The following is a 22,178-nucleotide window of genomic DNA, read 5'->3' on the forward strand; positions in this document are numbered from 1 at the left end:
TTCAGTTCATAGAGGAATAATATACTGTACATACACTGGTTTTCTGTCAAACCAAGCTGCATTGATTCCTTTAATTAGATGTTGTTTACTTTCATATTTTCACAGCTACAGTGCCTTGCAAAAGTATTCACCCCCTTGGCGTTTTTCCTATTTTGTTGCATTACAACCTGGAATTTAAATTGATTTTTATTTGGATTTCATGTAATGGACATACACAAAATAGTCCAAATTGGTGAAGTGAAATGAAAAAAATTACTTGTTTAAAAAAATGCTACAAATTCTAAACGGAATTTGCTATGAAGCCCCTAAATAAGATCTGGTGCAACCAATTACCTTCAGAAGTAACATAATTAATTAAATAAAGTCCACCTGTGTGCAATCTCAGTGTCACATGATCTGTCACATGATCTCAGTATATACAGTTGAAGTTGGAAGTTTACATACACTTAGGTTGGTGTCATTAAAACTTGTTTTTCAACCACTACACAAATTTCTTGTTAACAAACTATAGTTTTGGCAAGTCGGTTAGGACATCTACTTTGTGCATGACACAAGTCATTTTTCCAACAATTGTTTACAGACAGATTATTTCACTTATAATTCACTGTATCACAATTCCAGTGGGTCAGAAGTTTACATACACTAAGTTGACTACTTTTAAACAGCTTGGAAAATTCCAGAAAATGATGTCATGGCTTTGGAAGCTTCTGATAGGCTAATTGATATCATTCGAGTCAATTGGAGGTGTACCTGTGGATGTGTTTCAAGGCTTACTTTCAAACTCAGTGCCTCTTTGCTTGACATCATGGAAAAATCAAAAGAAATCAGCCAAGACCACAGAAAAAAAATTGTAGACCTCCACAAGTCTGGTTCATCCTTGGGAGCAATTTCCAAACGCCTGAAGGTACCACGTTCATCTGTACAAACAATAGTATGCAAGTATAAACACCATGGGACCACGCAGCCGTCATACCGCTCAGGAAGGAGACGCATTTTGTCTCCTAGAGATGAAAGTACTATGGTGCAAAAGGTGCAAATCAATCCCAGAACAACAGCAAAGGACCTTGTGAAGATGCTGGAGGAAACAGGTACAAAAGTATCGATATCCACAGTAAAACGAGTCCTATATCGACATAACCTGAAAGGCCACTCAGCAAGGAAGAAGCCACTGCTCCAAAACCGCCATTTAAAAGCCACACTACGGTTTGCAACTGCACATGGGGACAAAGATGGTACTTTTTGGAGAAATGTCCTCTGGTCTGATGAAACAAAAAGAGAACTGTTTGGCCATAATGACCATCGTTATGTTTGGAGGAAAAAGGGGGATGCTTGCAAGCCAAAGAACACCATCCCAAACGTGAAGCAAGGGGGTGGCAGCATCATGTTGTAGGGGTGCTTTGCTGCAGGAGGGACTGGTGCACTTCACAAAATTGATGACGGCGGAAAATTATGTGGATATATTGAAGCAACATCTCAAGAAATCAGTCAGGAAGTTAAAGCTTGGTTACAAATGGGTCTTCCAAATGGACAATGACCCCAAGCATACTTCCAAAGTTGTGGCAAAATGGCTTAAGGACAACAAAGTCAAGGTATTGGAGTGGCCATCACAAAGCCCTGACCTCAATCCCATAGAAAATGTGTGGGCAGAACTGAAAAATCATGTGCGAGCATAGAGGCCTATAAACTTGACTCAGTTACACCAGCTGGTGATTCAGGAGGAATGGGCCAAAATTTACCCAACTTATTGCGGGAAGCTTGTGGAAGGCTACCTGAAATGTTTGACCCAAGTTAAACAATTTAAAGGCAATGCTACCTAATACTAATTGAGTATATATAAACTTCTGACCCACTGGGAATGTGATGAAAGAAATAAAAGCTGAAATAAATCATTCTCTCTACTATTATTCTGACATTTCACATTCTTAAAATAAAGTGGTGATCCTAACTGACCTATGACAGGGAATTTTTACTAGGATTAAATGTTAGGAATTGTGAAAAACTGAGTTTAAATGTATTTGGCTAAGGTGTATGTAAACTTCCGACTTCAACTGTATATACACCTGTTCTGAAAGGCCCCGGATTCTGCAACACCACTAAGCAAGATGCACCACCAAGCAAGCGGCACCATGAAGACCAAGGAGCTCTCCAAACAGGTCAGGGACAAGGTTGTGGAGAAGTACAGATCAGGGTTGGGTTATAAAAAATATCAGAAACTTTGAACATCCCACAGAGCACCATTAAATCAATTATTAAAAAATGGAAAGAATATGGCACCACAACAAACCTGCCAAGAGAGGGCCACCCACCAAAACTCACGGACCAGGCAAGGAGGGCATTAATCAGAGGCAACAGAGACCATAGATAACCCTGAAGGAGATGCAAAGCTCCAGAACGAAGATTGGAGTATCTGTCCATAGGACCACTTTAAGCCATACACTCCACAGAGCTGGGCTTTACGGAAGAGTGGCCAGAAAAAAAGCCATTGCTTAAAGAAAAAAAATAAGCAAACACATTTGGTGTTCACAAAAAGTAATGTGGGAGACTCTCCAAACAAATGGAAGAAGGTACTCTGGTCAGTTGAAACTAAAATTGAGCTTTTTGGCGATCAAGGAAAACGTTATGTCTGGCACAAGCCCTACACCTCTCATCACACCCGAGAACACCATCCCCACAGTGAAGCATGGTGGTGGCAGCATCATGCTATGGGGATGTTTTTCATCGGTAGGGACTGGGAAACTGGTCAGAATTGAAGGAATGATGTATGGCGCTAAATACAGGGAAATTCTTGAGGGAAACCTGTTTCAGTCTTCCAGAGATTTTAGACTGGGGCGGAGGTTCACCTTCCAGCAGGACAATGACCCTAAGCATACTGCTAAAGCAACACTTGTATGGTTTAAGGGGAAACATTTAAAAGTCTTGGAATGGCCTAGTCAAAGCCCAGACCTCAATCCAATTGAGAATCTGTGGTATGACTTAAAGATTGCTGTACACCAGCAGGAACCCATCCAACTTGAAGGAGCTGGAGCAGTTTTGTCTTGAAGAATGGGCAAAAGTCCCAGTGGCTAGATGTGCCAAGCTTATGGAGACATATCCCAAGAGACTTGCAGCTGTAATTTCTGCAAAAGGTGGCTCTACAAAGTATTGACTTTGGGGAGGTGAATAGTTATGCACGCTCAAGTTTTCCGTTTTTTTTTGTCTTATTTCTTGTTTGTTTCACAAAGAAAAATATTTTGCATCTTCAAAGTGGTAGGCGTGTTGTGTAAATAAAATTATTCAAACCCCCCAAAAATATATTTTAATTCCAGGTTGTAAGGCAACAAAATAGGAAAAATGCCAAGGGGGGTGAATACTTTCACAAGGCACTGTATGCATTGCAGAAGTTGGTAGCTAATCTAATGAGTAGATAGAGCTAGCTCAATTTGGACGAGACCATACAGGAGTATGTTTTGACCATTTTTGACAGGCTGGAAATGGGGTGCTGGTTTACACACAGTTGTATTATTTTGTCCTTTTCTCAAGTGTTTAAAAAACACCACAACCCATACACATTGCTTCCCACACAGTTCATTCCTAATGCTCACACACTGTAGTTACAACCAGAACACAAGAACAGAATAGATCTTCAGTATTTTACAAATCCACTTCCTACATACATCTGCCCTACTCCCTCCTTTTGGGCTTCTTTTTAATACATTTTATTTTCAATAGTTAATTTAAACTATTGATCTTTGACATGTGGTTATTTTTGAGTCAACTACAGAAACCCTGTTAACTCTGAGCATGAAGGAGCGGGGATGTGTGCATGTTTGTGTTAAGTATTCTAAACCTGTGCACAACAGAAGTTTTTCCTGACCACATGACCTTGCAAGAAAATTGGCCCTGAATACAGGTTATTAGTAGTAGAATAGTGAAACTACTACAGTATTTTCTCTCTGTTGTACAGCTCCCTTCCTGCAGGCTTCTCTCAAGTACAGAGAGAATGAGAAGACATGTTGAGGAGGAGGGAGAGAGACAGTGAATAAAGAGAGAGGGGTACAATTTTAATTCCAGAGGAGCAGAGATTGGCGGTAGTGTAGAGCGGAGGATAAAACTGAGAGCTGTCACGACACAGAGACACGGCGCTAGAAGAAGACAGGAACACGTCGGCCTGGAGATGGGGAGAGTGGGCGGCTGTGGGCGACAGACAGATCCACACTCCAAACAAGCTTAACGGGAATGGAAAAACATGAACTGTGCAGCACATGAAAGACTAATATGCAGAATTCACAGGTGCGGCGTATCATTTAATAGTGAGAGAACAGGGATACATTACAGTATAGTAATTTAGTAGATGCTCTTATCCAGAGCGACTTATCCAGAGTGAGTGAGTACATTTTGGTAATGGTCCCCCATGGGAATCGAACCCAAAACCCTGCCGTTGAAAGCACTATACTCTACCAACTGAGCCACATGGGACCATTGCCATGTGAGGAAAAGGAAACGGGACCATTGACATGTGAGCAAAGGAAAGTGCAGATTGAGTTTGTGTTTGATTAAAGTCACACCCACATGATCTAAGTTTATTTTATGCAGTACAGGAAACGATATGTTCAGATACACATGTACAGACACTCCTACAGAACTTGCAGTACAGGAAACGATATGTTCAGATACACATGTACAGACGCTCCTACAGAACATGCAGTACAGGAAACGATATGTTCAGATACACATGTACAGACGCTCCTACAGAACATGCAGTACAGGAAACGATATGTTCAGATACACATGTACAGACGCTCCTACAGAACATGCAGTACAGGAAACGATATGTTCAGATACACGTCCTACAGAATGTGCGCTCTGAACATCCACATCAGACAACTGTTTCTCAGCAGGTTTCTAATTCTTTCCCATTAAAACCTAATCAAGACAAACAATTAAGAAGTAAGATGATAAAGAAATCAATTGAAGAAATATGAAGATACAAACTTGACACAGGCCAATACATCTTTGACAATAGTGGTGTTGGAAATAACGACACCCGGATGAGCGTCCGAACACAAAGATATACAGACAGACTGACCGTCAGTCAGGTAAATAGCCGAACACCGACAGAGACAGATATAAAAAAGGACAGACAGACAGAGGTCAGAAGATGTGTCCAGACCAAGTCTATGAAGTGGAACAGATGGCAGCAAAGTCACAGAGATGACACAGAGATGACACAGAGGGGGACTCTGCTGACATCACAGTGTGCTATTTAAAGACACACACCCAGCATCTCCACCTCACCCTGTCCATGCAGGAGCTGTACCTAAAATCATTTTGTGTGGCAATTTAATCTATGACCAATTGTGTGCAAATCACCACTTTAACGCGGAAGATTCATGCCAAGTGGTTTTATTAAATTATTGCCAAATGAGGAAGTAGCCTTGGTACAGACTATTGAAGACTACTGAAGTGCATATTGTGTCTGTGATGGTGAGCTGAGACTGTTCCCTCAGGTGATGGACATCATCTTTTAAATCATAAATGTCTTCTGTAATCGCCTGAGTGTCCAGCACAATGGTTCTGGTGACTTGCGGGTAGAACAAGGCAGAGAGAAGGCTTGTCTCATTTCTGTTCTAATTCTCTGCACAGCCCCTGGCCAAATGGCACCTACCTGCTGGTCTCAGAACATTCCACTGAGAGTATATGATAACAGAGAAACTCTCACCACTCTCAACACAAGTTACTGTTGTAGCAGGGGGAGAGGGAGAAAGAAACACTGTTTATGTGCTTCAGGGCAAATAGAATCTGCAATTTAAGTACTGATACTATTTGACACTCTGACACACTCACAAACTCCTACTCACCAGCATGCAGCCCTACAAACACACACAGTGCAAACATACACACACACTCGCACAAACATTATGCACAGCAGGTGCACCCACTCACACACCTGATACACTTTTCATTATAGCCAGGTCTTCATACGTTTACTCATTCATGTTGAAAGGAGAGCCTTACCTATTAATTTCATGCAGATATCTAGCTACATTATGAATCATCTTAGCCTGAGTAACTGAGCTGAAAGCTAATTACAGACATCAAGGACAGTGATGATTGTCCATAGCTTGCCAGGGCAACCCGCAATAAGCTTAGCTATATTAACTGTTTTGGTGCATGCATCTCTGCACTTAAGAGTGAGTATTGAGCTTCATGTTTTTGAATCTGCATTCCCAGCATGTTACGTTAAACCTGTGATTAGCAGTGATGTGCAGTTGAGGTGGTTAAAGGGAATGAACCCGTAGTTTTGCTTCCCCCTGGTGTCCATGCATTGACACTGTAACCCACCCAAGCACCTGGGTCGTTTTCACTAGAAATAAACATGAGCACCGTGGGCGAAATGCTCACCAACAAGGATGTAAACAAATTTGTGCACAACATTTCAGAGAAATTTGCTTTTTTGTGCGTATGGAACATTTCTGGGATCTTTTATTTCAGCTCATGAAACCAACACTTTACATGTTGCGTTTATATTTTTGTTCGGTATAGTTAACTCACACATCCGTGTACTACAGTCATTATTTTGATTTTGTGTTGAAGGTCTTATGAATAAGGCCGGTGATAGAAATATGCATGTAGCTGTAGGAATTGTCCTTGTCAAGGAGGTAAATTTCTCTGGTAAATTATGATGAGATCATTACCATTCTCTGAGGGTGTTTTCACACTTGGTCCCTTTCAGACAATTTTTTGTCGCTTAGTTTTTAGTGCAGTGTGATTGTCTGAAAACCCCAATGGAACTCAGACCACTCAAAGATAGAGCCCCCGAAGCGAACTTAGACCATAACGAGAGGTAGTCTGAGTTCGGTTCGCATGAATTCCACGGTCCGGCTCCCTTTTTTTAGGGCAATGTAAACACAAAGCTCCCCAGATTCGCTTGTCATTATTCACGCAAAACACACACTAGACTACAGCGACACCGTTTTCCCTGCAATTGCCCCTCGCATTGGTACCACAAATTAGATAAATGATGTTATTCGCGGGGGGATAAAACGTGTGCTATTTAAGGATATTGATTAGCAATTGTCAAGGATGCAAAGATATGTGTAACCCAAAACTGGTTTGCATTGTGATTGGACAAAAGCAATGACTGTTCAGCCCCCCCCTATAACTGTTTTGTTTTTTTTATGCGTGAAGTTTTTAGTTCAGATTTTTCTTTTGCAATATGTGATCTATAGGCTAAGAGCTTCTTACGCTGTTTATTCGACTGTGGGGTTTGAATAGTGTGAGGAGACAACATAATTTGGTAAAAATCACATGGGGTACAAAATCGATTCTAGCTCTTAAAGGGGCAGTAGCCTACAATGGGTGTAAAATGTTCTACTACAGCATTATCTAATCTGCAGTTATTATTCTGCTATTTATTCTGTTACCAATAATATTTACATGTTAATAGTATCTTCTAATTACAATTATTCTGTCTCATTTTTAACAAAATGCAATCTATTAGCTTCCAAAATGTAAGTAGGTATATGGTATATCTAGCTGTCTGATAGCATCATCTGATGGAATGGCTTGTCCTGCACTTTGTAAAAACCCACAGTGCATTGAATGAATGTTGGGAAAAGATCTTGGTTCCATTCTAAACATAGCAGTGTGAATGCAATGAGGACTCAGACAACAAAATAGGTGAAGTGAACTGGCAAAAGAGTTAAGTCCTCATTCAAAGGCAAGGGCAGTGTGAATACAAAGAGAACAGATCTTTAGCTTTTTATTTTTTTTACCCTCAGAGTTCACTTTAAAGAGGACTGAGATCAGTTATTTTAAAGAAGACTACATGTGAAAACACCCTGAGAGGGATGTGTCAGCCAGGCTTCACTGGCTCCCCTTGTCCAGGTATTCCAGGTTGGGTGCGTCCAGCCTTTGTTCCTGATCTTTGTTCTTAGTGAACTCCTTCAGTAGGTCCATGATTTCACCTGCGTACACATCAGGTACAGGCTGGGCCTCTGTTGAGAGGAGGGAAAGACAACACACATTCAGTTAACTTCAACTGACATTTCATATAGAATGGGCAAGTCAGCAGATCAGCTTGAAAATAAGAAATATTTCTAAACAACAGTATATCTACCTGTTTTATATGGCTTTTCTTGCCCTGGTGTAGATCAGAGTGGATAATCACAGATGATAAGATAATATGAAGCTGAACCACTCTCCTCACCTGTTGCCCAGTAGTAGATGTCCCAGTCGTTGCTTGGCTCGTTGATCAGTCTGTCATACTGTCTTAACTGGGGCTCGTTCATTGTATTAAGATATTGTTTGGCAAACAGGCTGAAAGGGGAAAGACAATTTGATTGGTATGTGCAAGTGTATGGTTTTGAGACATGTCCAAGACTCAGAAACACATATTGTAAGTTGTACACTATAATTAAATCATGCCTCTGCCACTGACCACAAATATGCTGCCTGTCCCTAAACCTGATGGTTTATCCATTTTTTATATCTCTATCATGGGCTCTATCATAGTATGAGCTTTGCTCAGGACTAAAAAGAAGACTAAAATCAATACTAAAATATATACAGTATGATTAGTGGTCCACTCACCTGAGCAATATGCAATTCTCCAGCATGCCCCTCTTTCGGCTTTGGAAGAGCAGGCGCCGTCTCTTGATGTCCGCGGTCTCGCCATCCTTCTCTGTCCAGGGGGGCAGGGGGATCTCAATTAGGTCACCCCTAGAGTCATCAGGTGCCTCTCCTTTGTAACCCCGTGTAGTAACTAGTTCTACCACAGCTGGTCTCAATGACTCCCGGCATACCCCACTTACCAGCTAGACAAGAGAAACAACATCATTACTAACAACTGGAATGACTGTACACAACAACATGGAGATGGTTTTAATTATACACATGGTTAGCAGATGTTATTGAGAGTGTAGCATAAGCATTTCGCTACACTCGCAATTACGTCTGCTAACCATGTGTATGTGACCAATAAAATGTGATTTGATAGTTTAATTGTTAGAAAAGTAGCTTACAATGACTGTCCTGTAGGGTACTCACAAGTCTGACTGGCAAAGATCATAGCGCCCCTAGGCTAATTCAGATGACAGTCCGATTGAAGAGTACCTTTGTCCTTGAGCATAATTTTACCTAGCTAGCTACCACTATGTATGTTTTGGACTGCTGTTCTTGCCAGACAGCTAACTTCCTTTAGCTACAAAACATGAGGTTGGTTGCATAACATTATCTGCTGCCCTCCCATGGTATGGTTGCACAAGTGTACCTTCATATCCTACACAACTTTACAGAAAATGACTTTCAAACTCAGTAGTAAACTACAGTAGGTTTACGGGCAAACTTGAGTTAGCTTCAGTCAGAATAGACAGCATTTCTTGCCAGCTAGCTTGCCAGCCTTGACATTAGTTATCTAGCTAGCAAACAGACAGTAAAAAAACAAAAAGTCAATAAGGATACAAGGTTAACTCAGATAGTCCGTGTAGCCTCACGTTTGTATTCCAAATACGACTCACTCTTTTAGCAACGAGAGCAGACAGCATTGTGTCTTTCTTCCTTGTGACTGCTGAATCTTGATGTGACTGTTCTTGTTGACTCGAGAACAACCAGTGTCGTAAAATTACACAAGTCCCTGCTAGCCAAAGACCGTCACATAATTACAGGGGGAGCACAGCAAGAAATGTCCGCTCTAGCTTGGGGAAATAATTGGCGCCATATTGGTAAGGGCAATTATTACCTCTTCCAAATGACTCTGGAAATGCATGTTAAACAATATAAATTGTATCAACATGTCACACATTTACATTATATATTCACGTATGTAACAACATATATTATTTAGCTGGTAGCTAAACATTTTTTTCGGAACGTCGTAATATCATGCCTGTTTCACACCGGAGATATTTGAAAGATGCACTCCTCGATTCCGCTTCTGTTCTGATGTAGCAGCAACAAGCTAGCTGAGTGCTTACCTTAATTTTATCCGTTTTTGCATGCAGACTTACATTACAATTATATCACATTTTGAAAGTATAATATTTGTTGACTTTTTAATCTGGGTTGGTCATTTCTTTGTTTGACTTTGGTATTCCGTCCACGCCAGTTTCCCTGCAAGGGGAGGGAATGCTAGCTAGCCATTTAGCTAACGTTCGCTACCTAGCTATTTAGTTCAACAATATTGCGGTGCTAACTGGGTAACGTTAGCCAGCTGGACTAGCTACATCAATAAAACATAGACGTCCGGAAAGGTGCAAAACATGCACCTTTAGTTATTTCCTTGCGTTTATTGCCAAGTGTCGATTGCTGAGAGAACGTTGCTAACGTAGCCAGAGGCTGCACTGCCAACCCAGGACTCGGGATGGCGGCTAAAGCGGCCGATGGTGGTGGTGCAACTGACCTCATAGACATCTACGACGAGAAGTTCAGTCAAAACCACGGGGAGGTGAGACAGGCCGAGAGCGATTATGAAAAGTGCTGTAGACATGAATAGTGAATGCAGAAGATTAATAAAGTGGGAACTAAAATAACTTGTTGGATGAGGTTGTTTGATTTTTAGCATGATCAACATGTCAACATCTTAAATGAATTAATGTCAATAGCTACATTTAGAATATATGATAAAAAGTCATACTATTCAATTGCTTAACCTTGATATCAACAATACAAATGTGGCAGTTAGTGTTCTCTTGTAGTTTGTCTGATTCTTCAGGAATGGTCATTGTGAGTGATAAGCAAGGCATTGAGGGATGACGTCTATCTTCTGTCCATCTTCTCACTCTATAGGATGGAGATTTTGCAACAACGGCAGAGGCAAGTGATCTTTATGATGATGTGCTCACTGGCTCTGTGAGCCGGGAAAGGAAATTCTCAGAGGACGCTATGCCTCTCAGCAAGGACCAGCCGACGAAAGAGGAGAGCAAACCAGCAATACTGTACACTTACAGTGGAGTGTGGAACAAGAGACTGGCTGTATATGTGGGCAACTTCTCCTGGGTGAGTCTCCCACCACCAACATTATCTTCAATTCAGTCTGCTAGTCTATTAGCCTCAGTTCTGTAATGAGATACAGCCACCTAGGCCTATTACCTTTCTGTCCCTATCCTTAATTTTTCTCATTTTCTTCCTCTTTCTCTCCTTTGTCTTCCTTTACCCCTCTCCTCAGTGGACCTCCGACAAAGACCTTATTAACGTGGCGCGCACCTTGGGTGTGAAGGACATTGTGGAGATCAAATTTGCTGAGAACAGAGCTAATGGCCAGTCCAGGGGGTGAGTTAGGCCTATCCACTGGGCATCATTCTAATCTAATGTGATCTATTTCTTCACTGTTTATTAACTGGGTGTTTTGTCATTTCATGACTGGGTCTGGCCATGGTGTTCTAGGGAGAAATGGAGACAGACACCTATTGAGTCAAATTAGTCTTCAAATAAATATGATGCTCCAGTAGCTAAGCTAAATACAGATCTTACAGATGACTACCAATGTTTTATTTATTATCTGTGCATGATCCAGAGCCAAAGTGTTGTCTCCAGACCCTGAAGAACTGGACAGGGCTGCTCTGGTGGTCTACTGATGGCTAGTTGATTATGTTGTGATGGGCTTTCAAAGCTCTGAAATAGCCTTTCTATCCAGCTGGTAACATAAAGTATACTAGCTGATATTTGTCTTTTACTCTATAGATACGCTGAGGTAGTGGTGGCCACAGAAGAGTCATTGCAGAGGTTGCTGGAGACTTTGCCAAATTGTCATGTTAATGGGGAAAAGGTGGACTGCCGCTTTGCCACACGCCAGAATCTTGCCGTGTTTGAAGCCCAGGCTAATAAACGTAAGCACACATCTACTTACAGCAAATATATAGGTAGTCAAGTCTTTCTCAGAAGCGATATCCAATACTGCCATAGAAACAAAATCAAACTGCGCCTCCTTTTCCATAGGTGTCCCCCAGCGCTCTAACTCAAAGGAGTCGTCAGATACTGGGGATAAAAACACCTCTGTCTCCTCTCCTGTGCTCAACCAGAACCACTCCACTGTCCCTCACACTATCCACCCCCAACACATTCACAACAAACCTCCCCCTCTGTCAGTCCCATACTTTAGGCTGCCTCCTCCTCTTTTCCCTCACCTTCCCCCACACATCCCTCCTCCCCCCATGCCCCACCTTTTCCCTCCACCACCTCTACGTCTCCCCAGCCATCCTCCTCCCTCCCTGCATCTCAACCCCGCCTTCTTTCCTCCAACACAACATGACAACTACAGTCAACAACACAACACACTGTACAACCAGCACAGGTGAGCTCATCCACTGTACTTTATATTATGGAATGTTTACCAATTAATACAAAAACATGTCTATCACAGGTTGTATGGATATGTATGATGATCAGTAAGGGAGTGTTTCTTTCTCTAGTAGCAGGGACAATGAAACGCCCACACCCCAAATGCCAGAGGGAGAGTTTGATGAGCTGATGAACAGAAACAGAGCAATCGCCAGCAGCGCCATCACCAAGGCTGTGTCTGGAGCTACTGCCGGTTAGACTTTCACTGAAAAATGCCTACAGTAGACACTCAAATACAGATTCATGATGATAAATCTAGACTAGAGACCCAAAGACATTGACATGTGCAGTACACAATGCAGATCATGGTCATCTTAAATCCTGCCGTTGTAATAAACTCTCTGTAACCTCGTCTCATGTAGGAGACATGCCCCTGGCCATTGAGACGCTTTTGACTGCCATTGCTGTCATCAAGCAGTCAAGAGTGTATGGGGATGAGCGCTGTCGAGCGCTGGTCACCTCTCTGAAAGACTGCCTCTTCTCCATCGAGAGCAAGTCTTACGGCTCCAGGTCAGTGCTGGAAAAATTGTTTGTACCTCTCATAGACTGTTCTTTCATCACAAATGGAAGTTGTAATATGGCCTCACCCCTAACTTGTTCTCTCTTTGTAGGAAAAGACACCGTTCCCGTGACAGAGAACACCGTTCCCGAGATAGAGAGCGGGACAGGGAAAGAGAACGGGACAGAGGCAGGGAAAGGGAAGAGTCCTACAGCCAGGAATGGGAGGCTGCAGGAATGTCCCGCCGGCACCGAGAACGCTCCCTAAGTGGGGAGAGAGATGGGAGAGACCGGGAGCGTGTTCGGGAACGAGATAGACATAGGGAGCACCGCGAGCGTCACCGCTAGGTAAGCTTTCTGACCCTGTCGTATCTCCAACACATCTCCCCTCCAATTCTGTAATCTACAGACTACCACTTACTCACATCCTGAAATACACCACCACCTCTAATTGCCAAGCACCAATTTTTTTCAGTCAACCCTTTGTATTTACACACTCCTGACAGAACTTTTGTCTGTGTTCTTTTCAGGACATTCTAGGCTGTCTTTGTCCCTGTCAGGCTGAGTAGGAGGGGAGGCAGGACTTTATTTCTGCACCAAGCTGCTTAAAAGTCTGGGATAATGGATGAACTGATGGTGAGACAAAATGAATGTCCATAGCCCCCCCCCCCATATCTCCACAACCTACTGCCCCCATGTCCCATGTTCACGTTTCCCTGGTATTCAGCAGCCAAGCATTTTACCTTCTAATCTTCTGATCTCGGCCATCACCAACCCCCTCTTTCAGTGTTACTGTCTTTGTAATTTTATTTTTGATTATGAATTGACCGTTTCAGGGTCGTGGCTGCAACTTTTGTTTGCCACACCTGCATGCACAAAGCAGAAGTACATGTTTATTATGTTGAACTGTGTAGTGTTTTTTCCCTCTTCCCCCTTCTTTTGTATCAAATTTGAACTGATTAAAAAAGGCTGTTAAAATCAGTTGGAACAAGTGTTTATTACAAGAAGGGATTGTTACATAAGGGGACCAGGTAGTTTGCCTGACCCATGCTGCTTAAAGGGGTTGGCCTACTGTCTTGTTTATTTACACAATAATGTAAATTACATGGCAAGTGGCTGTAGCCTTATTGATTGAAGTAAAGCCATGTTTTTGCCAGAAAGCAGCAGGAATTGAATGACACCTAGTGAAATGAGCCTTGCCTGCCAGGGTTCTATGTTCTCTCAGGATAGTGCATGTGAGAAAGTGAAACTAGGTCACTGAGCCAACACAAAGAAACCATATTAAAGAACTTTGACTCCACTTTACAAAGCACTTATTATAAATGAGTAGTATTTATTGCTTTATTCAACAACAAAAAACATGTACGATTCAAACAAGGTGTGAAAAGTCTCGAGGATGTCAATCCATCAGGGTGCACTGCCTCACTGGCAGTCAGCCAGGGCTTGTCCATAAATAAGCCATATGATTCTTGTGGTTGTTGTATCCATCATTTCTCCAGGGGTGCATAATTCAGCAACTTCTCAATGAGGTCTACATGAGCCAGCAGCATCCTCCGACAGCAATACCTCTTCAGACCAAGAGCATCAAGGGCATCACTGCCAACCAAACAAAAGGGAGACACTAGAGTTTGTAATAGGCTACTCCTGATAAACCTATGTAGCTACTAATGAAATAAGTGAACACTACAATATTTGGAGAAAGAGATTAATCTTAGGGAAATACAATGTAAACCATGACCACAGCAGACATGTCTCTCACCCTTCAGTGTATTCAGCTTGAAGGAGGCCAAGGTACGCCTCCCATTTATTCCCAACGATTTTCCCACAGGTGAAGCACCGGACCGGGATAATCATTTTGATCCGATCGACTGGGGCCCTGAAAACAAATTATGAAAAAATTTATGCACTCTACTGTAAATTGCTCTGAATAAGAACATCTGCTAAATGACAAACGGCAGATTTGAAGAAAAATGTAGATATTCAACGAAAAATGCATAACTACATGAAACAGCATAGCCTACCAATTTTGTAGATAACTTGCCAGCTATGTTTTACTGACGCTCAGTCTTAGCGCGGGCATGTCAACAAGCGTGCTAGCTAGCTACACAGTACTAGCTAGCGCACACGTTTTCAAACCCTTTGCATAGAGCTAGCTAGTTAACCAAAAAGTGTTAGCACACAACATAGACATGTTTTATATCATGGCGAAATATAGACTCAAACAATAAAGCCGTTATTGACTCACTGTTCCGTAGTAACCCTTGCAAACAGACAAGAAAGCACACAGGAATAACATGTAGCTAACGCGCGTCGCTCCTCCGTCAATACCGGGGCCAATGTTGCCAACTCCTCAGTAAGGAAAGTAGCTATTGGCTGTCCTAAAAGTAGCGAGAAGTCGCTAAATTACGTCATCACCTAATTTGTATAATTGGCATGTAATTGTGATGGAAGCTGTAGGAGAGAGGAATAACGTCGTGGGAGAGACAAAACGTGAGTAAAAAACACCCTAAATATGTTTAGAACTACAAATTAACTTTCTTCTGTCCGTTCTTGGTTTTTTTAATGTCACAATTCCAACCCTCCTCCTTTATCCGGGCTTGGGAGCGGCAAAAGAGACACTAGCAGAGTTACTTTATTTTATTTTTTTATTTTATTCTTTTTTTAGTTTAGTTTTCTTAATTTGGTTTGGTTTGTAACCTTATAATCCACTTAGGAGCCTACAACAAGTCACAGTAAAACATGAACATTTTTAACCATAATTTTTTTTTATGTATACAATCTACATTAACAATCTAAATGGGGCCAAAAAGAGACTAGAAAAAACTGTCAATGGCAATGTGAGAAAATTATGATAACTAGTCTGGCCCTACTTCAGGTTAATTTTTTTTTTTTGTAAATCTAAACCAGGGCGGGATCAGCCAGCGGCGGCTTCCCGCATGCGCGATTCATTTGCATTCTGGACGCGGAGGGGTGAACGTCTCCTGCGCGAGAACTGGGCCGCCTGTGAGTGCTTTGGGACAGGGGTGGGGCCCACGGTAGCATCCGCTGCTCGTTGAGAAGAGTAAGAACGATACGTGCTTTCACGTAAGAGTCTCCAATATCACCAGAAAAAGTCGCTAGATTTGTCGCTTTTTTTGAAAATGTGTCGCTAGAGGGGTCTGTATACTCGCTAAATATAGCGACAAAGTCGCTAATTTGGCAACACTGACTGGGGCATGTCCAGGGGCTGCAACGTCACAGGGGGTTCTAGAAAGGTTGGAATTGAATGAGCTGCACCTCATTCATAGCTCCATTTACCTTTAACACATTGTTGTTTTCATGGTACACATTAGATTTTCTGAATATATTAGGGGTCTGTTTAGAATATGACTCCCCCTCAGTTTTCTATTTTGGACTAGTCCAATACTAGATTCAAATCATCAAATTTTATTTTATTGGTCACATAGACATGGTTACTAGAATACTAGATTCACATTAATCACATCTGGAACTGGCTACTGTATCTCTTTGAGAATTCAGATTTTTAAAACGGCACAATGTTTAGAAACCCTATTGGCCAGCATGATAACATTTATAAAATGTCTGCTTTTCATGACCGCTAACATGTGAGTGGTGGACATAATACAGCCTGTAGCCAGTCAGTCCTATTCATATCAGTGATGATGGAGGAAAAGAAACAATGAGAGGAGTGCATCAACCTCAACACAATGAACCCTAGCGATTTCTATTGGTGGAGAGTGTAGGACACAAAATGATTCACAGCTATCAAAGAGACCGTTTAGTCTATGCAAGCTGGTTCATTGCCTTTAATAAAGGTCAGGTCAAGTCACAAGACAACCATTTGGATTTACACAAGGAGCTTTGGGGGCAGGGGAGGGAGTCTGCAAGAGGGAAAATATGTCATAGGGAGCTGGGATATCAAGAAAATCTAGGTTTAATCCCCATTGTAATCACCACTATCACATCATCATCTGGTTCTCGTTCTCCATTTACAATCAAGTATTACCCATCAACATTTCACCATTGCCATCATTTTAATATAATACAGAACATGTGCTAAAATGTGAAGTCCTACTGGAATTATTGCATTTATACGCTCTTTGAGACCAAGGAAAATAACTGATAGATTTTATTTAGTACTCTGTGACGTGATGACTAGGCTATTTGAACATGTGTTCGCAGAATATGTGTCTGTTATGTTGCTGTGCTGGAGGTATTGATATTGCAGCATGGTACGCTACATGCCAGTGTTCAAGCAAGATGTTTGATTGGGTGTTGAAGAACTCCTAGGCCTCTTATAAAAAAAAAAAAAACTGTTGGTATGTTATCAAAAATAGGTGAGCTTCTCTGTAATTAATAGGGAAACAAACTGAGATTGTTTCCTCTTTTATCTACTAAATAAATCCAGCTATTTCTCTACTCTCATCAATAAGGCATGCTTTCTACTTGAATTCTAGGTTCATCAAACTATCGAAATATTAATGTATTACAAAATACTCCGTAATGCATGTATTATCATCATTTCATCATACTTTCAAGGCTATCCTGGAGGTTGGAGATGGATGTAATATATTTGTGTATATGCTGATTTGCTGAGCATGACTGGCCAAGCTACTACATACATTTGTACACCACATATTGCATGTAGAATATTTTCATTCTGAATCAAAATTCATACAATGTACTATTACAGTAGCTGCACAGTCTCTCGCACTAACACTGTCTAACATGTATGGTCTTCAAATAAATAGAGGCTACACTATTGCTCCAGAGAAATTGTAGTATGCAAGTTGTTAATACATTTGACAAATAGACACACCAAGGGATTTTAGTGTTAACACACAGGGTTAAAATATAATTAATATAATATTTTTGGCAATTTAGTGTATATGCTTTTGGTTTACACTCCATTTGTGTCACCAGGGCAGTAAACGCAGGCAGCCAGGCATAACTTTGACTATAATCTCAATGTACATATTGATTTGGGATATATGGGCAATTTGACTATGAAATGGTATTACCTCAGCATCCGTAGAGACTGAAATGGAAGTCTATCACATACAATTATTTAAGTTACTTCATCTGTCACACAATTATCTGCCATTACTGACATCACTTACACACAGCCTTCCCTAAACCATGCATCTTCCCCTGAATTGATATAACGATATCTCCTGGTCTAAAACCATTATTCATAAGGGTTCACATCTAATCTGCAGGGATCATGTATTTACAGCAAGAGCATAGAAATAGCACATACTAGGCACCAGGGTTGCGATCAATTCCATTTAAATTTAATTCAGAAATTAAACAAAATTCAAATTCCAAATGTTCTATATTGAAAAGGATTCAAGAGAATTGGAATTTCAGTGTACTTCCTGAATTGACTGAAATTTAAATGAAATTAGCACCCCAAACCTGCTAGGCACTCACAATGGTGTGTTTAATATACTTCTTACTTCACTTCATATGACCTTTTTCAAATCAAACAATATAAAATTACTGTATTTCTACTTCTAACTTACGTATTAGTAGACCCAGAAACATCAAAATGTTTATCAGTGCATACTGGATAAATAGGGTATTCAAGTACTGTGTGTGTGTGTGTGTGTCCAGTATAACTGTTGGAGTGCATTTGTATGTTGATTAAATGCCTGTAGACCTATAAGTAGGTGCAGTTAGAGGGGTGGAGCAAATTCATGCATGAGTATACTAGCAGGGGCCCAAAAATGTATTACTTGAATGTTCACTGATGTTTATATTCACTACAAGCAAGGTCAGACTGAAATAAACTTAAGAAGCAAAGTGACTCCCCATCCCCCATCTCTACCAGCTGCATGATAGTCTATGAACCAATCAGCAAGTGACTCGTTAACCCATCAACCAATAGGTTTTTATGATGAGTGGTGGTGATTAATTTCTTCGTACCAACAACAGTGCCCCCAACAGGATGGCACCAGCAGCGATGATGGCACCACCAATGAGGAAGGGCTTCAGGCTTTCCAGGGAGTCTGTGCTGGCCTCTGCTGCCTCCTCCCCCTCTGGTTCAGCTGATCCATCCTCCACTGGAGGCTCTTCCACAGGGGCCGCTGGGGGTGGAGGCTCTACTGGAGCGGGGTCAACCTTTCTAGGGGGAGCTGCTTCCTTCTTCTCTGCTTTAGAGGATGCCTTGGGCGCTGGTGCCCCGCTCTTAGCCTTAGCTTCCATAGGATCCAGAAACAGGTGGGGTTGGTCAGGAGTGTCTTTCAGCTCAGTGCTGCTTTACTGATGGAAAACGGCAAACAGAGGCAGACAGATAATCACACAGATTAGACTCTGTTATCTGCTCTACTGTCCCTTGGTGTTATTATACAGACAGGGAGCATCAACATACACAGGAAGTATTTTACACCTCCTTATTCACTGCAGAATGAAGCATGTCATCATGTTGCTTCATGTCAGTAGAGACAGGGCCACCATGTGACCTTGACAGACAAGATGACATTAACAGAACCATATTATCCCTGCTATAAACATTATCTGGTTTGTTTATTACATCTGTAGAACAAACTTCCAGTGGAAGCAACACTTTAAGTCCAGCATCCTGTCAAGAGCAATCTCATGGGAAAGTTAACTGCACGTTTTGTAACAGACGGAGTAATCACGCTGCTGCAGCTGCTAAAAAAAGAGCCCAGTTGACAGAGGTGCATGCATGTCTTCTGCACTCACCACACTGTCTGACACAAGTGTTAATCCAGTCTCAGCAAGCAATAAATATTGTCTCTGTATATTTATTTATCTCCCTCTCTCTCTGTCTATCTCTAAAATGGCATGAGTCATACAGTATGTACTGTTAATGGAGGTCAAGATGGAGGAAAGCAGACAGGAATAAGGAGAGGAGAGAGTAATAACATAGTGGGGATACAGAATGATCCAAAGGCAGGAAAATAAGAAAGAGGGAGAGGAATTAAAGAAAAAAACAGATACTAAAACGGATGCATCTGAGGATGCTCGATGCTGGCACAGGATATGAAGATAGGAGTTGCACAGGCTGTGATAATCCCATAGACCAAAATACTGAAATTGCATGAAGGGTGAGGAGGTATAAATCTGGGAGTACATACCCTCAGGCTATTCTGTTCTCCAACAGCTCTGTAACAATGGCCGGAAGGATGGAGGGATGGAATTGCTGCTCAAAGGCTGTCAGACGGAACTCAGTAATGTCCTCAAGACAGGGAGTGAGAGTAGGTAGAGAGATGGAGGGCACAGTGAAAACAGAGGGAGGGAAAGGAGAAGGACTGGGATGTACCATCTGGGCTGCAAACAGTGGGGGTGTCCGTTTCTTTAGACTGCAGTGTGTCTTGGTAGTATTTACTGTATCTCTCTCTGCCTAGCCCTAGAGCTTAGGATGTCTTTTTTTTTAATCAATTATTGTGAAATTCTTGTAGAAGCCTACTATAATAATTACCACAATAGTAATTAAATTGTATATACTGTACAAATATATAATATAAGTCAAAGATTTGCATACCCAATGTGTGGCATCATGCTGCCTCAAAATGTGTGTGTTTGTGAGTCACTGTCACATTTGTAAAGGGGAAAATATGCTTATTGTTTGTGTGTTTCAAATGTTATCTCAAGTGTGTTCAGTACATGGATTCAGTTGAGTACTTTCTTGAACCACTGTCCCTGACTGTATCTAAATAAAATATCTCCCTGTGATGCTAAGGGGATGACATCATTCAAATAATACAGCCCTAGTTCAGTCAAATACTACTTACTGTATGCCTACATTGTCATTTAGCAGACACTCTTATCCAGAGTGACTTACAGGAGCAATTAGGGTTAAGTGCTTTGCTCAAGGGCACATCAACATATTTTTCATCAAGTCTGCTCTGGGATTGAAACCAGAACACTTTTGGTTACTGGCCCAACACGCTTAACCGCTAGGATACCTGCCAACCATTGTATTCTACCGACAAGTCTACTGTGATTTATTGAGCTGTCTGATTTTCATCAGTCGGCTATAGCCCTCATCTATCCAAGTATGATTATTTGTATTCCCCCATCAATTACATATGAGATAAAAAAATAATAATTCAAATATTCAAACTCTCCATTAGATTTGGTTCGTCCTTTATTTAAAGGGGGCGATCAAGCTGATCCTGTTATAGTCCTATTTCTATTTTATCAAAAGTGTTGGAGAAATTGTCAATAATCAACTGACTGGCTTTCTTAATGTCTATAGTATTCTCTTGGGTACGCAATCTGGATTCCGCTCAGGTTATGTGTGTGTCACTGCAACCTTAAAGGTCCTCAATGATGTCACCTTTGCCCTTGATGCTAAGCAATATTGTGCTGCTATTTTTATTGACTTGTCCAAAGCTTTTGATACGGTAGACCATTCCATTCTTGTGTCCCCTAAGTAGTATTGGTGTCTTTGAGGGGAGTTTGGGCTGATTTGCTAACTACCTCTCTCAAAGAGTGCAGTGTATAAAGTCAGAAAATCTGCTGTCTCAGCCACTGCCTGTCACCAAGGGAGTACCCCAAGGCTCGATCCTAGGCCCACGCTCTTCTCAATATACATCAACAACCTAGCTCAGGCAGTAGGAAGCGCTCTCATCCATTTAAATGCAGATGATAGTCTTTTACTCAGCTGGCCCCTCCCTGGATTTTGTGTTAAATGCTCTACAACAAAGCTTTCTGAGTGTCCAACAAGCTTTCTCTACCCTTAACCTTGTTCTGAACACCTCCAAAACAAAGGTCATGTGGTTTGGTAAGAAGAATGCCCCTCATCCCACAGGTGTTATTACGACCTCTGAGGGTTTAGAGCTTGAGGTAGTCACCTCATACAAGTACTTGGGAGTATGGCTAGACGGTGCACTGTCCTTCTCCCAGCACATATCAAAGCTGCAGGCTAAAGTTAAATCTAGACTTTGTTTTGCCTATCGTAATCGCTCCTCTTTCACCCCAGCTGCCAAACTAAACTTGATTCAGATGACCATGCTACCCATGCTAGATTATGGAGACATCATTTATAGATCTGCAGGTAAGGGTGCTCTCGAGCGGCTAGATGTTCTTTACCATTAGGCCATCAGATTTGCCACCACTGCGCACTATACTCCTCTGTAAATTGGTCATCGCTGTATACCCATCGCAAGACCCACTGGTTGATGCTTATTTATAAAACCCTCTTAGTCCTCACTGCAACCCTCATCCTCCACATACAACACCTGTTCTGCCAGTCCCATTCTGCTAAAGGTCCCCAAAGCACACACATCCCTGGTTCGCTCCTCTTTTCAGTTCGCTGCAGCTAGCCACTGGAACGAGCTGCAACAAACACTCAAACTGGACAGTTTTCTCAATCTCTTCATTCAAAGACTGTC

General features: G+C 41.6%; 3 protein-coding genes and 1 long non-coding RNA gene across 7 annotated transcripts; 1 reads left to right on the forward strand and 3 right to left on the reverse strand.

Annotated features, from left to right (window-relative positions):
• Nucleotides 1-7,725: 7,725 nt before the first annotated feature.
• On the reverse strand, nt 7,726-9,772 carry sdhaf2 (succinate dehydrogenase complex assembly factor 2). 2 transcript variants are annotated; one of them, XM_014175962.2, is made up of 4 exons: nt 9,498-9,772; nt 8,572-8,795; nt 8,189-8,298; nt 7,726-7,976 (listed from the first exon to the last, which is right to left on the reverse strand). In XM_014175962.2, exons 1-4 carry the CDS (start codon nt 9,522-9,524, stop codon nt 7,846-7,848), a joined length of 492 nt encoding a protein of 163 aa, XP_014031437.1. In that variant the 5' UTR covers nt 9,525-9,772; the 3' UTR covers nt 7,726-7,845. The 2 variants fall into 2 exon arrangements, with proteins under 2 accessions (XP_014031437.1, XP_014031436.1); XM_014175961.2 differs by having other exon boundaries at nt 9,474-9,680.
• A 134-nt stretch (nt 9,773-9,906) lies between these two features.
• On the forward strand, nt 9,907-13,794 carry cpsf7 (Cleavage and polyadenylation specificity factor subunit 7). Of its 2 annotated transcripts, none has more exon segments than NM_001173698.1 (9): nt 9,907-10,423; nt 10,765-10,974; nt 11,144-11,247; nt 11,659-11,804; nt 11,914-12,268; nt 12,387-12,508; nt 12,678-12,825; nt 12,927-13,161; nt 13,344-13,791. In NM_001173698.1, coding segments are annotated over 8 exon segments (1,404 nt in total). In that variant the 5' UTR covers nt 9,907-10,339; the 3' UTR covers nt 13,344-13,791.
• Nucleotides 13,795-14,126: 332 nt separating this feature from the next.
• On the reverse strand, nt 14,127-15,230 carry LOC106587512 (DNA-directed RNA polymerases I, II, and III subunit RPABC5). Of its 2 annotated transcripts, none has more exons than XM_014175963.2 (3): nt 15,059-15,230; nt 14,573-14,689; nt 14,127-14,409 (listed from the first exon to the last, which is right to left on the reverse strand). In XM_014175963.2, the coding sequence occupies exons 2-3, from the start codon at nt 14,665-14,667 to the stop codon at nt 14,301-14,303; spliced, it is 204 nt and encodes a 67-aa protein (XP_014031438.1). In that variant the 5' UTR covers nt 14,668-14,689; nt 15,059-15,230; the 3' UTR covers nt 14,127-14,300. The 2 variants fall into 2 exon arrangements, with proteins under 2 accessions (XP_014031438.1, XP_045563987.1); XM_045708031.1 differs by having other exon boundaries at nt 14,835-15,170.
• A 1,371-nt stretch (nt 15,231-16,601) lies between these two features.
• LOC106587510 (uncharacterized) lies at nt 16,602-20,085 on the reverse strand. Its single transcript, XR_001324458.2, has 2 exons — nt 19,917-20,085; nt 16,602-19,077 (listed from the first exon to the last, which is right to left on the reverse strand). It is a non-coding gene; the product is annotated as an uncharacterized lncRNA (long non-coding RNA).
• Nucleotides 20,086-22,178: the final 2,093 nt, after the last annotated feature.

The sequence above is a fragment of the Salmo salar genome, chromosome ssa26 (assembly GCF_905237065.1).
Source record: "Salmo salar chromosome ssa26, Ssal_v3.1, whole genome shotgun sequence".
NCBI lineage: Eukaryota > Metazoa > Chordata > Actinopteri > Salmoniformes > Salmonidae > Salmo > Salmo salar.

Excerpts from the sequence above, each read along its gene's own strand:
- sdhaf2 (XM_014175961.2), bottom strand. The coding sequence starts at position 9,524 with ATGCTGTCTGCTCTCGTTGCTAAAAGAGTGAGTCGTATTTGGAATACA. Across the intron at positions 8,796-9,473 it reads GTCGTATTTGGAATACAAAC|CTGGTAAGTGGGGTATGCCG; the intron begins GTGAGGCTACAC and ends TCTCTTGTCTAG. Across the intron at positions 8,299-8,571 it reads GAGAATTGCATATTGCTCAG|CCTGTTTGCCAAACAATATC; the intron begins GTGAGTGGACCA and ends TTCCCCTTTCAG.
- cpsf7 (XM_014175944.2), top strand. The coding sequence starts at position 10,340 with ATGGCGGCTAAAGCGGCCGATGGTGGTGGTGCAACTGACCTCATAGAC. Across the intron at positions 11,248-11,658 it reads GCTAATGGCCAGTCCAGGGG|ATACGCTGAGGTAGTGGTGG; the intron begins GTGAGTTAGGCC and ends TTTACTCTATAG. Across the intron at positions 11,805-11,913 it reads TGAAGCCCAGGCTAATAAAC|GTGTCCCCCAGCGCTCTAAC; the intron begins GTAAGCACACAT and ends CCTTTTCCATAG.
- LOC106587512 (XM_014175963.2), bottom strand. The coding sequence starts at position 14,667 with ATGATTATCCCGGTCCGGTGCTTCACCTGTGGGAAAATCGTTGGGAAT. Across the intron at positions 14,410-14,572 it reads CAAGCTGAATACACTGAAGG|TGATGCCCTTGATGCTCTTG; the intron begins GTGAGAGACATG and ends TTTGGTTGGCAG.